Source organism: Marmota flaviventris, chromosome 2 (assembly GCF_047511675.1).
Source record: "Marmota flaviventris isolate mMarFla1 chromosome 2, mMarFla1.hap1, whole genome shotgun sequence".
NCBI classification, from domain to species: Eukaryota; Metazoa; Chordata; class Mammalia; order Rodentia; family Sciuridae; genus Marmota; species Marmota flaviventris.
Genome location: NC_092499.1, coordinates 180,503,046 through 180,517,721, shown reverse-complemented (window position 1 = coordinate 180,517,721; position 14,676 = coordinate 180,503,046). Strand labels below are relative to the sequence as shown.

At 38.0% G+C, this 14,676-nt stretch overlaps 1 protein-coding gene across 8 annotated transcripts in view; it reads left to right on the top strand.

Annotated features, from left to right (window-relative positions):
* The window catches only part of Ncoa6 (nuclear receptor coactivator 6), a 91,165-nt gene that overhangs the window by 73,173 nt on the left and 3,316 nt on the right, over window positions 1–14,676 (top strand). For 5 of the 8 annotated variants that reach the window (XM_071608858.1, XM_071608861.1, XM_071608860.1 and 2 more), the window contains 3 exons: window positions 3,024–3,092; window positions 6,118–6,154; window positions 10,090–10,238. In XM_071608858.1, the coding sequence (XP_071464959.1) occupies window positions 3,024–3,092; window positions 6,118–6,154; window positions 10,090–10,238 (255 nt within the window). The remainder of the gene's footprint in view (window positions 1–3,023; window positions 3,093–6,117; window positions 6,155–10,089; window positions 10,239–14,676) is intronic. The other 3 variants (XM_071608859.1, XM_071608863.1, XM_071608862.1) reach the window with 3 other exon arrangements.

Sequence of the window (14,676 nt, the reverse complement as noted above, 5' to 3'; positions counted from 1 at the left end):
TTACCATGAGGAAGACTTGCTCGCAGCTTTATCAGAGCAGGTTCTATAGCCCTGTTCTCATTGTACTCCACCTCAGGGAATATTCTCTTTCTGTCTGGGCTACCCCCAGAGAAGAGCTTTTGAGAAAATTGGGCTCCATGTTAACAGATGTGGAAGGATCAAAGTGGCAAATTGTCAGATAGGTTTGGGTTGATAACATAGCACCAGCATTTACAGCCAGATGGAGTAGGGCAAGTTACTTGACCACTACTAACTATAAGTTTCCTTCTTTGAATTATGGGAAAAATAGTAGTTGTAAGATTTCAGTGAAGTAATTCATATAACAAGCTGAATACTAGGCTTAGAATATAACAGTTGGGCCAAGTATGGTGCTGCATGCCTGTAATCCCAGAGACAGGAAGAACACAAATTCAAGGCCAGCCCCAGCAACCTAGTGAATACTTAAGCAACTTAGCAAGACCCCATCTCAATTTAAAAATAAACAGGCCAAGGATGTAGCTCAGTGGTAAAGCACACGTGGGTTTGATCCCCACAAAAACAAAAACAATATAATGATTGATTAGTAAATGGTGAAAAAAAAAAAAAGTGATTTCCAGTTTTTTTAAAAATTTTTTTTTTAGTTAATGGATCTTTATTTTATTCATTCATTTATATGCAGTGCTGAGAATTGAACTGAATGCCTCACACATGCTAGGCAAGTACTCTACCACTGAGCCACAAATCCCAGACCCACAGTTTTCTTTTAATATAATCTCTTTGTAAATTTTTCCATTCCATTCATAGATAATCTAGTTCAGGATATTTCCTATGTAGTGTTAAGATGAGCTAATAATGAAAGCATAGGTATCCTTATAGCCCCTCTCCTTCCTGTCTGGTTTCCCACCCTTGCTTCCTCCTCTTCTTCCTTCCTAGAGGCATAAGATGCAGAAGCTCCATTTCCCCAGAGACTAATCAGTCCCACATTCTCAAGAGCTGGGAGGGCCTCTGCAATATCAAAGCCAGCTAATAGTACCTGTCTTATTTATGCAGCTAAAATGCTTTGAGTGCCTACCACTCAATGATAAGCACTCAGGAGTAGGGGCAGAAAGAACACAAGTTTCAGGGTATAATCAGAGTTCAAATTTTAGTTCCACTGGTTACAGTCAGGTAAGTTCCTTGTACTTTACCTGTAAAATAGAGATTGTAATTCCTACCTCTCTGAATTTATACAAAGATTCAATACAAGTTTTTAACGTCCTGTGACCAGAATGCTATCTCATGTAGAACTCTAGAAAAGCTAATTCCCCTCATCTGCCTCTTTACCTCAGTGTTAAAGGTACAGGGAGAAACAAAGGTTTTTTGGATTTTGCTGCCTCAGTAGAAGACAAAGATTTTACAGGATGAGCACTCTTTTGTTTCTTTTTCAAGTTTTGATGATGTTGGTGACCATAAGAATTAAAAAGAAACCTGGTATGACTTAAGTATTCTCTTTTATTAAATATTTTTATTTCTTTTTTCAGGGAACTTCTCCCTCTGGTACGAAAAGAATGATGAGAAGTAATTAGAAAATATTTTTATTTGGGTTATATAAAAATAAGAGAAATACATAAATTTTGAGGAGATGAACCAGCAGTGGGAAAAAATTCTCAGTTTTAGTTATGGCCACCCACTTTGCTTATAGTGATTGTTTCTATTCTTTTTCAAGGGACTTCTGTGCTTTTACCTTGAAAATGTGAGAAAACAATACTGAAGTTAAAAGTAGAAGTTAAGGTATAGTTTTAAGCTTTATCAGATAAGCATCAATGATAAATTCTTAACCAAATATATTATTGACTGCTTGATTAAGCAGGAGAAGAAATCTACAAAATTCAGTTTCCATAAGAGGGAACCTACTGTTGCAGTGTTTACTTAAGATTCAAGTATCAAGATGGGAGGACACACCCTTGAATGACTATGGCATATCTGTACCTTTAATCTTTACCATATGATCCAGAAAGTTTCTGTTCTAGAGTGTGTCATTTATTCCATTCCATTCCTCAAGGCCTGAGCTCTTTCTGTTCTTCAAAGGCTAATTCTGACATTTTTCCCTTAATATGCCTTCAGATATCTCAACCTAGAATTGAACTCCATTACTTTGGACTCCCATGGCACTTTATGTATAATCGTCATGTGACATCACAGTGCACTCTAGTGTATCACATGTATTTATCATTAATACCAAACTGGGTTCTTGATATGAACGATGTAATTTGGTCTCTAAGTGTTTGTGGTACAGTACCTGGGCCCTAGACAAAAGTTCTTTGTAACTATTTGTTACACAGGTAAATAATATCAGGTTGACTTACTCAGTAAGTATGGATTGCATACTTGCTTTATGCCCATCACTCTTGTTAGGTGCTATATGAAAGTACAAAATTATATGATAGTTTTAGTTCTCAAGGAATATAGTCTGAGGAAGGGTAAGGCAGGAATTTTAAAAGGTAAGGTGAATGGTATAATCTAAAAATGACTTGGATTTTCTAGTAAGACATGCTTTCCCTCAAAAGGCAAAAAGTATGTCAAGCGTGGTGGAACACACCTATAATCCCAGCCACTCAGGAGCCTGAGGCAGGAGGAACACGAGTTCAAAGCTAGCCTCAACAACTTAGTGAGGCTCTGATCAATTTAGTGAGACCCTGTCTTAAAATATAAAATAAAAAGGGCTGGGAATGTGACTCAGTGGTTGAGCGCCCCTAGGTTCAATCCTCAGTACAAAAAAAAAGGAAGCAAAAAATGTGAGTGCAAATCTTTTCATGGCCATTTCCTTCCTTGATCTTTACATACATAAAGAGGAAAGACATTCTTAAGTGATACTGTTTGTTACTTAGTGGTATACTAGTTTATTTGTTAAATAAATTTTACTTGTAATTTCAAGGTCATTGTCAAGTACTCACTCTAAGAGTAGAGTGTTTAAGCAAATAGGTCCTTGATTCAGTTAATGCTTTTTGTTTTATTTAAAAAAAAAAAAAAAGTGAAAGGTCTGTAATTTTTTTTTCTTGCCCTAGCCCCTTCACAGAATTTAGTTCCAAAGGATACTCCAGCCACAGCACTGCAGGGGCCTGTTGCCAGATCAGGTAAGACATGTGTAGGAAAAACTTCTTGGAATGGAATGGGTCACATATGAAGGAACTACTTTTGTCCTCAGTGTCACATGTTCTTATACCAGAAAATGGCTGGACATGTCTTATTTGTTTGCTTTCAGGCAGACTTCCATTTAATGGCAGAACTTCTGCAGTATATTTGGAGGTTATTTTTCCCAACAGCTTGCTCTCTTACACATTTGTAATATCAACATCAAGAAGGGCATCTCTGTGCTCATTGTCAGTCTCCCACCCAGTCATGAGTGGTTCCCACTGCAGAGTTGGCCCTGTTCCCTGACCCAGGCACCTACAGCTGACATCAGACTATATGGCATAAAGTGATTTACTGGGGTGGCAAGCACCAAATAATACACCAAAATAATGATTGCATCATCCTGAAATCAGTGGAGGCCTATTCAAAGAGCCTCTGCCGCAGTGAGGTAGTCATTCCTCTGGGGAGGCAGTCATTTCAATCATCTCTAGATGGCTTAGTTTCTCCCCATGACCAAGATATTGTAAATAGCCCTAGGGATGATGTTTCTGAAAGGAAGAGTCCATGGTAATCTGACAGATGATTGCTATGGGATGCTGGGTCAGCTCTGAAGACATGAGGATCTTGATTGACAATAGTAGCACTTGTTCTGCATTCATGGGTTAGACTGCAGAAGCAGATGAGTATCATAGGTGGTACAGTTTAGTCTTGCCTCTGTCACTGGAGGTTGGCTGAGGGATAGGAGGAGGGGAAAAATGTGTGACTGGTTCCCACAAAGAGATTAGAATATCATGGAAGGTATACACTTAACAAAATTAGTAAGAAAAGGCATCATAACCATATTCAATTCTATGAGTAGTAGCCAATAGAAATAGAAAGTTATTTTAAAACTTGCTTCAGGGTGCTATAACCTGTATGATGGATAGGACTTCCACCCGCACACACTAGAAAGAATCAGACCTCTGGACAGAATGTATGAGCAAAAAACATTTCATTTACTCAAATTCTTTTCTGTGCTGCCAGCTGCCTACATGATAACTGGCATTATGGTGAAAATTTTGAAAAGAGTAGAAACGGAACAAATTATTCAGAAAAGGACTGGCTGGGGTTGTTACTCAATGGTAAAGCGCTTGCCTAGCACATGTGAGGCACTGGGTTCAATCCTCAGCACCACATAAAAATAAATAAATGAAAGGTCCGTCAACAACTAAAAAAAAAATAATTTATTCAGAAAAGGGATTAAATGGTAAAACTTTTTTTCATAAGAATAAGAGATTGGGGCTGGGGCTGGGGCTGGGGCTGGGGCTGGGGCCCAGTGGCAGAGAGCTTGCCTTGAACATGTGAGGCACCAGGTTTGATCCTCAGCACCACATAAAAATAAAGAAATAAATAAAGATATTGTGTTCACCTACAACTAAAAAAAATATTTAAAAAAAAGAATAAGACATTAAAAAAGGAAAGGGAATTCCATTTCTTGCCCCACCTCTTTACTCCAGAAAATGAGCTTTGCTATTATCATTTTTTTCTTTCTCTCAGAATAATTAGCTGAAAAACTCTGTTCCTTTTTAAAGTTTGTCTTAAATGAATCTCCTTAAGCCAGATGTGGTGGCACACACCTATAATCCTAGCAACCAGGAGGCTAAAACAGGAAGACCGAAAGTTCAAGGACAGCCTCAGCAACTTAATGAGATCCTGTCTCAAAATAAAAAAATTAAAAGAGCTGGGGAACGTAGCTCAATGGTAAAGAACCTTTGAGGTCAATTCCCAGTACTAAAAATAAAATATAAATCTCCTTAAAATATCCTCAGAGCCCTCTACTTTATATCAGTTATCAGTTATATAAATATTTATTTTTATTCTTTTTAGTTATACATAACAATATAATGTATTTTGGCAAAGTATACATACATGGAGTATAACTTCCCATTCTAGTGGCTCTACATGATGTGGAGTTACACTGATCGTGTATTCATATATGAACATAGGAAAGTTATGTCTGGTTCATTCTGCTGTCTTTCCTACTCCCATCCCCCTTCCCTTTCCTTTATTTTCCCTTTGTCTAATCCAATGAACTTCTGTTCTCCCCAGCCACATCATTGTGTGTTAGCTTCCACATATCAGAGAGAGCATTTGGCCTTTGGTTTTTTAGGATTGGCTTCAAACCAGGCACTCTGACTTCACTGCCTTCAAGAAGGTTACCATGTACTCAGTAAAGCAACTTAGATACGTACACCAAGTATGAGGTACTTGAATTTCCTAAATGGAAAAACAGGTGCAGGGCCATGGCAGGCCGAGGCAGTACAGATCACTGCCGTCTGGTGCCATCAGGGAGGGGCTTTTGTGGAAGATGAAGCTACCTAAACTCATATACTAAAGGAAGCAGACGTTTTCTTCTGCTGTTGAGAAGTGTTTAATAAACTCGGGGTACTCATTGACATAAAACTCTGCTAGACAAATCATTGAGACTGTCTTTTCTTGGAGGGCATTGCTGGAAGGTTGAAAAAAAGGGATGTGATGGAGTCTGTGGGTGGTATCTCAAAGCAAGGCACTCTGCCCTCCACAGCTCAATGAGGAAGTTGTTTGGAGAAAAATGCATCCATAATAGATGTTCAAGACATGTTTGAAGATTGCTATCTTTTTTTAAAAAGTGCATGAGGGTGATGATATTTTAAGAATGAAAACAGTCTTTTCTATATGAAAGGAAGAGACTTATGTTACTAACTTAGTTGTAGCTGGGTGAAATATGAACCAGGCACTGTGAAATTTAGTTCTGTTGATCCAAACAGGATTATTTCACAGTATGAAGTAGAAATAAAAATAGACCAAGTAAGTATCTTATATTCCCAACAAACCAAATTGGGTTCATGCCAACTTTTGTCTCCGTACCATTTAGGGTGAAACCCTGGGCATAGAGACCCATTAGCCTAATTAGGACATTCAGAATTGTCATAGACACCTAGCATCTCCCTGTGGACATTTAGACCAGCATCTTACACGTCTCATGTCTGTCCTTTGTATTTTTGACAGAACTCGAGGCAAATGCTGCCATAGTCTCTGGACAAAGGTAAGATGATCATTTCTGCAGATTAGCATGACCATAGCGTAAGCCTCTTTGAAGGGTGTCAGCTTTTGTAGTCTTTAAACCTATTTTCACCTTGTCCTTTTCCTGCACTCTTGTAGCAGTCTGTTTTACTGCTCATGTAGAGAGCTGCTATGAGTCCTAACCCTTCAGAGGTAACATTTTTCTTGATAAAATTAGGTGGCAGAGTCAGTCTCTCTACCATTTGTGGTTGTTCTGAAAACTGAATAACATGTTTAGCATTCAACATGGAAAATAAATAGTAAGTGTTCAATGTATGGGAGCTGTTGTCCTAAGTGTCACTAAGAATTCTTGCATTCTACCATATGAAGTATATCTGTTGGATCCTCAAGGAAAAGAGAGAGAAAGCCAGGTAGGGTCTGACCCCATACATGGTTTGTTCTGTTAATTATGCAGCCCCACATAATTTAACAAAATGAAGCACATTTGTGTCTTCAACCTCATTAGCCCCATGGAGAGAAATGTCTTCCAAATATCATTCTTTTTTCTGTGTGTAAAAGTATGGTACTGGGGATTAAACCTGGGACCTCATGCATGTTAGAAAAGCACTCTACCACTGAGCTATATCCCCAGCCCTTTTTATTTTTCATTTTGATACAGTCTTACTAAGTTGCTACCCTTATACTTTGTTCCTCCTACTTCAGCCTCCTGAGTAACTGGGATTACAAGTGTGCACCACCATGCCTGGCTAGTCATCCCTTTTTCATCTGGGAAGGAACTAGATAAATTTTAAAGAATATCTCATATTTATACAGCAACTTAGTTTATAAAACTCCTTTACAGTCATTTTCTCATTTAATCTTCATATCAGCCACATAAGGAGGCAATAATAGCCAACATTTATTTGAATTCTATTTCTTGTCATACTCTGGGCTACAAGCTCCCTAAATGTATTATCTCACTTGATTTTTACAGTGTCTATTAGGAAAAATAAATTCTAATAGAAGAGGAATCTAAAACTCAGAGAGGTTCACTGAATTGTCCAATTCACGGATTTAGTAAAGGATGAAGCTAAGATTCAAATACAGTCTTTCTGACTCCAGAGCCCTCGCCTTTAATCTCTGTATTATAGCAGGAAAAAAAATATGGATTTACAGATCTAGAGTCTGATGCATAGAGAGAATTAAATATCATAGCTGATAAAAGTATCTTTCCAACTTGACCCCTGGTCATCTGATTCCAAATTCAATGCTATTCCGGCTTTATCACTCTGCCTTGTCAGGTTTCATTTGGACTGAGCCAGTGTTTGAATTCATTTGCATTTCTCAAACATACACCAACTATTTGTCTAGAGAAAGAAACTAATCAGACAAAAAATACCTTATGGGTATTTGTTTCAGAGCTGTCTGAGCATTAACCATATAAACATAAGGGCATTATTACTTTGGCTTTTGTTTTACCAGCAGAAAGAGGCCCCCCCATATAGAATCTTCCTTCCTCAGAATGTTTGTCTTTTGGAATCCCAGCCAGAAAGGCATCCTTACAACCTCTAAAAGGAGGTGTTAATCCTCTTGACTTGTAATTCCACCCCAGCTCCAGTCTAGCCTGTCTTTGACTTGCTTCAGCTTGTGTTTGGGTGTGAAGTGGTTGTTGTACTTAAAGCAGGGTAGTAAACAGTGTAGCCTAGTTCCTACCTGTGGTGCTACTATGAAGGGTCTTCTGGTAGGAGTGAACAGTGAAGGGGAATAGATAACTGGTAATCACCAGTTTGTGCCCTTAAGTATCCCAAAATCTAATAGAGCACCCAAGACATTAAAATATGTGCTATATAATCTGATGGGAGCTAAAGAATACCAGATACAGACTGTGAACTCAAAAGACAGAAGAGATAACTCCGCTTGGGAAGTGAAGCATAAAAGATTTCCCAGAAGAGGTAGTCTTTGACCACTTTTGTTTTGTTATATTATTTTTTCTCTAATTCTATGCCTTTTCAGTTCCAATAATATTTAATTAACTTCTTTTTTGTTTTCTGGTTTTAGTGTGCATTTTTTGAACTATGAAATAGTAATAGTTTATAAAGAAAGTTTCAAATTCAGATCATAGGGTGGGGTTGTGGCTCAGTGGTAGAGCACTTGCCTAGCACGTATGAGCCCTAGGTTCGATTCTCAGCACCACATAAAAATAAATAAATAAAATTTAAAAAAAAAAAAAAAAACGACATCAAATTCAGATCATAGAATTACAAAGAAAGTAACTTACCAGGAAACCAGTGTTCCTATAATTCAGTAATATTCACTGTATGTATTTAAGTTCACCATTTTCTAGTCCTCTTCACAGACCATACATACAGATATATTATGCCAAATATGTGTGTGTGTGTGTGTGTGTATATATATATATATATATATATATATATTTCTTATTCATTCATTCATATGTAGACACCTATATACTCAATATATATTGTAATGAAAATAGAATTTTATTATTCATAATATTGGTAACTTTTTCCCCCACATAATAATGTATCATGAGACCCTGTCTCAAAATAAAAATTAAAAAGGGCTGGTGATGTAGCTCAGTGGTAGAGCATCACTGGGTTCAGTCACCAATATGAATGCTCACAGACACAAATAATGATTTAAGTTTATCATAAAATCATCTTACACAACATGATTTTTCATGATTGCATATGGATGTGCCATAATTTAGTTAATCTATTATTGTTAGGCATTTAGGTATTCTGTTTCCACTAGTACAAATAAAGCATTTTAATATCTTTGTGTGTAATTAGAGCTCTGTAAAAAGATTTGTTTCCTGGGCTGGGGTTGTGGCTCAGTGGTAGAGCGCTTGCCTAGCATGTGTGAGGCACTGGGTTCAATCCCCAGCATCACATAAAAATAAATAAATTAAATAAAGGTATTGTGTCTATCTACAGTTAAAAATGCTTTAAAAAAAAGATTTGTTTCCTAAGGCAAAATAGAAACGTAATTTCTGAGACAAAGGATTTATGTCCGTTTTTCTCAACCTCAACATCATTTACATTCTGGACCAGATAACTCTTTCTTGTAGGGAACTGTCTTATGCATGTAGGGTTATAGCAGTATCCCTAGCCCCCATGCAAATGATGTTAGTAGCACTTCTCCCAAGTCATGTCAATCAAATATTTCCAGAGGTCTGTACATGTAGCTCAGTGGTAGAGCACTCACCTACCATGCATAAAGACCTGGGTTGAGTATCCAATTCTATTAAGAAAAAAAATATATATATATGTCTCTAGACATTGTGAAATGTCCCCTAAGAGGCAAAGTTGAGAACTATTGAGTTTATACTCCATCAGGAATGTATGAAAATATTTTTTCACTCTATCCTCAATAATAATAGATCTTCACATACTAAAAAAGGAGGCTTGAGATTGGGACAATTAATACTACCTAGGTAGCAATGTATTGTGAATATATTTCCATAATGTGACTTGTACCATTATCTGACTATAACAGACTCATAGTAAATGCCAATATAGTTTGCAGTGTCCTAGATTTTGGATGCTGTTTAAGTTATTAGCAGTTTTCAAACAACTTATTAAACACAAAAATTGTTTAATGACTCAAAAAAAATCACAAAATCCAAAATCTTAGTTTTTAAAGGGAAGTATTATTACTTTAGGAAGAGGGATGAGGAAGTTTTGGGGGAGGTTTGTCCTTAATTCTTAAGTCTGTTACCTGTTTTTGAAGAATTTCACCAGCATGTGCTTTAGTATTTATTTTCTCTAATGTAGCAAGCTAGACCAACTAAATTCTCAATAGTAGAGAAGTTCATGCTTATTGTCCCAGTGGCAGAATATTTTCTCTCCAGAACGAGATAATCTCCTACCTTATGAATGAAACACTCTGAAGAGTCACTTTTAGTGTGACTTGTTTCCTTCACCTCCTTGGAAACTTTGTGTTTCCCTTTGTCAGCAGTGAGCCAAAAGAGATTGTTGAAAAGTCCAAAACCCCAAGCCGAAGAAACTCCCGAACTGAAGAGCCAACTGTGGCTTCTGAAAATGTGGAAAATGGACATCGTAAGCGATCCTCCCGACCTGCTTCAGCCTCCAGCTCGACTAAAGGTTAGCAGTGGACTGTGGTATGATGCATGGGTCACATAGAGGAGGAGGGTCTCTATCACAGCAGCAGAGGACTTTGTCCTTCTTCACTCTTATCCCTTAAATTTGTCAGGTTATTTTGATTTCTACTACTTGTTTGATCCTTTCTTTGTTTATTCATTTAACTAAGTGTTTTGTGTGTGTGTGCACAAGAGCAACAAACACTGCTAGAAAAACAAACAGGGCAGTTTGACCTCACTTTAAATTCATGGTCACTCACTTCAGATAGGTCTTACATATGGCCCAGCCATCTTTCTACAATTCTGTGATCAGTTCTCTTATTAATTACTTCACTGAGAAAATGGAACTTTCAACTTCCCACTACTAAGACATTAATTTACTAGCAGCCTTCTTTGTTCCTACCACGATAGAGTAGCTGGCCAAGGCCAATTCCTCCACCTGTGCCATTGATCCTGTCTTTTGTGACCTCAGGAAACTTATACTAACAACATCCTCTTCTCCATTGACTACTGTCTAATTTTTTAATTAACTCTTCTTTTCGCTTCTGTGACCCAGAACTCTCAATCACTTCTGCTTCTTCTCTGGCTGCTCCTTATCTTTCTCCATATCCAGCTAGTAGATGTTGACTTACCTCAAACTTTGATCCTAAGTCTCCTTTTCTCTTTAATGAATATTTTCCCCCAATTGGTCTTTATACTTTCCTCCTTTAGTTACAACCTTTTACAGATGAGTCTAAAATTTATGTTGCTAGCTGGGCATGGTTGTACCCACCTCTAATCCCAGCAACTCAGGAGGCTGAGACAGGAGGAGCTCAAGTTCAAGGCTAGCCTTGGCAACTTAGTGAGATCCTATCTCAAAATAAAAATAAGAAGGACTGGGGATATAGCTCAGTGGTAGAACACTGCTGGATTCAATCCCCAGTATCACAAAAAAGAAAAAAATGTATTTCTAGTACATGTAAATGTATTTCTAAGATCTCCTAGAGATCTTAGACACTTGTGATTTTTACCTCTGATGTCAGGTCCTCTTATACTATTCCCCATCTCAGTGAATGCAACCAATGAGTATCCATTAAGCAAGACTTCCCTGAGAGCCCTCTCTCTCTCACCCTCACATCAGATTCAATCCAAAAAGCTGTTAATTTTATCTCGGGTGACCCAAATCCAGATACTTTTTTCCAACTCCATTGCTGCCCACTATCATAAAACCTTTCAATGATTCACCATTGTAATTAGGATTAAAGTCTAAAAGCCTCATCATGATTCACAAAGGTCCTGGGCAGTCTAGCCCCTGTCATACCCCCTCAGTGTTATCTCACCTCCTCAGCAACTAGGACATGCTGTCCTCATCCCTCTCATCACAAGGCCTGTGCATATGTTATAGCTGTTGCAGGAAGTGCTCTTCCTAACTCTCTTCTTTTCCTTAATGTCCCACTCTTCCCACTTACCTTAGCTCAGTTGTTACTGTTGTGACAACACAGATATAATTTTATACCTGTTTGTGTAATAGGTAATTATTATTAGAGCAGGAGATCATGTCTGCTGATGATCACCACTGTTTGTTCACCACTGCATGTCTAGTGCCTAATCAGAAAAGTGTCAATCAGTAATTATTAAATGAATAATTATCTATCAAATATATATTAAGAATTTACTAGGGCTGGGGTTGTGGCTCAGTGGTTGAGCGCTTGCCTAGCATGTGTGAGGCACTGGGTTCGATTCTCAGCACCACATATAAATAAATAAAGGTCCAACAACAACTAATAAAGTATAAAAAAAAAAGAATTTACTAGATTCCAGACCCAGGGGTATAATAGTGAAAAGACATTTTTTGTATTTCACCACATTGAAAGATAAATTTTAATACAGGGTGTTAAGTGTTAGATACTATGATGGCAAAATCACATGGTACTATAAGAGCATATGGGTAGGATCCTTGCTTCTCTACAAGGTGAGAGAAGACTTTTTTGGAGAAACGAATGTTTAGCTGAAACCTAAAGACTGAAAATCTGTGTGTATTCAGTGGAGTATTCTAGGCAAAAGATCTAGCAGGTGCAAAGGCCCAGATCTGAGAGAGGGTCTGCTACTTCATGCTCTCAGGAAATGTGCTGAGCTTGACTAGTTTGTAGAAGAGCTGGAATCCTGGCCGAGTACCTGCTATCAGCAGGACTGCTGAGAAATGGCCAAGTACCATTTGGTACATACAGATCCTAGCATACCAACACTAGACATCAAAAACTGACCTGAGGACTCAGCTGTTGTTGGCAGGTCATGTTTCTGGGCAAGAATGTTGTAATGCCTCAAAAGTGCCCCTGGAAGTAAGCCACAAGTCTACAGGTCATATATAGGTAAAACAAAGATATTTAAAGTAATAATACCACCTCACTTCGGCCTGCTGGAGAGTGAGGGGAGAAGTTACAGAGCCTTCTTTCCTTCCAGTCATACTGTGTACACCACAGGCAGGGTCCTCTTACATATCCTCACTTTAGGTACAGAAATGAAGCCAGAAACTTTCTTTCTCCTCCTAATCAGAAACTTCTTTGGAAAGAGCATGCCTTTTGACATAACAAAGCATTGAACTTGAAACATGAAAGGAAAGGTGTATGGAGTTCCATAGGAAAATCCACCTCCCCTCAGTTCTGTATGTCCTTATAGCCTTTCACTTTCCTAAAGAATTAACATCTTCTAAGCAATTGAGTATGGTCTATATTTAATTACTTTTAAACAAGCAGCCAGGCATGGTGTGCACACCTATAATCTCAGCAGCTTGGGATACCAAAGCAGGAGGATTGCAAGTTCAAAGCCAGCCTCAGCAATTTAGCAAGGCCCTAAATAAGCAATTTAGTGAAAGACTGTCTCAAAATAAAAATAAAAGATGTCACACACCAGAGTTTTGAAAACTTGGCCTGAGCCCAGAGCCTCAAGGTACTAATAAAGTAATTTACAGTGCACCAGAAAGAATTAATCTCAGAAACAGCTGGACAGATGCTCAAATTAGAACCACTCTGCAGAGAACTGCCAGCCAAGAAGAGCTGGAAAGCTAGAACCATCTTTCCAGCTTTTCTGCTGGTTGGGGGGTTGGGAGGTAGGAAGTAGGCCTATATACTTAAACTGGTTATGGTTCCAGGGTGGTCATAGTTATTTTCAAGTGCCTAAACATTGAGGCTTAACAACTGGCCTAGAAGAAGCCATAATGACCCTCCCAGGCTTTGTGATCTTTTTGGAGGGGTATGAATAAGTGTCTCTCTAGAGGATGGCAGAATTCCAGCTAGCCCCAAGAGTCATGACCGTGTATAGATCTCCACATCAGCCTCAAGCCCCGAGGCTTTACTCTTTCACTGTCCCAGAATTACCTTTTAAATTAGATATGAGTACCATAATTCTTTGGGGTTTTTAAGAGAAAAAAATAGGTCCTGAATCCAAATTAAAGGATTCTTTAATTTAATAATATGCATATTTTTTGGCCTGCTGTGTTGTGTCCAAAAATGTGAACCAAGCCATAAGATAACTTCCTATGATTGAATTTCAACCCATACCCAGAAATTGATCACAAAATATCAAGCTGTTTTCTAAAATGTACACATCTCAAATTTGGAGACACATATAATGTTGCCTATCTGAAATACAAATTATCTTCCTGCAGAATCTGTGATTTTTCCCAATTTTAGAGAGGGGAAAAAAAGATTTGTCCTTTTTGCACTTAAATGATTTTGGTCATATATGCACACACAAAATCATAAACATTCTGTGTTTCTTTGGGGTTCTTTGTTTGTTTATTATGGAGATGGAACCCAGGGCGCTTAACAACTGAGCCACATCTCCAGCCCTTAAAATTTTATTTAGAGGCAGTGCCTCGCTATGTTGCTGAGGCTGGCCTTGAACTTGCAATCCTACCTCAGCCTCCTGAGCCACCAGGATTACAGGTGTGAGCCACCACGCCTGGCCTCATTCTGTTTCTTAAGAAAATCTTAAAGGCTGAAAAATATAGTGAACAGTTTCTAATAAAAAGTGTTAATTTTGTGAGGGAACCAGTAACATTGGTCCTGCTCTTGCTGTGAGAGCAGAGTTTGCTTATGTTGATATGCTGGCCAAGGCCTGCTAGACTGCCAGGCTTGAGCAGGTGGGATGGATGATTTCTGAACAAGTCCAAGGAGGTCCACATGGTTGGCTTGTCACTCTCTGTTCTGTTGTTTTTGGTTTTGGTTGTTGAATTTTCTTTTCCACTTTTAATTACAAACACAAAAATTGGCTTCCACAAATCAGTGAACTTTCTTTTAAAATCGTATAATGTTCACAAACATGCAAATGAATAGTTTTACTTACATCAATTCATATGAATACAGAAATGGTTTTTCTAGTTTCCTTTCTCATTATTTATTTACTCTTCTATTTATGATAATTTGTGTTATATTCAGAAAATGGATCAGTAGTTAAAAACATGA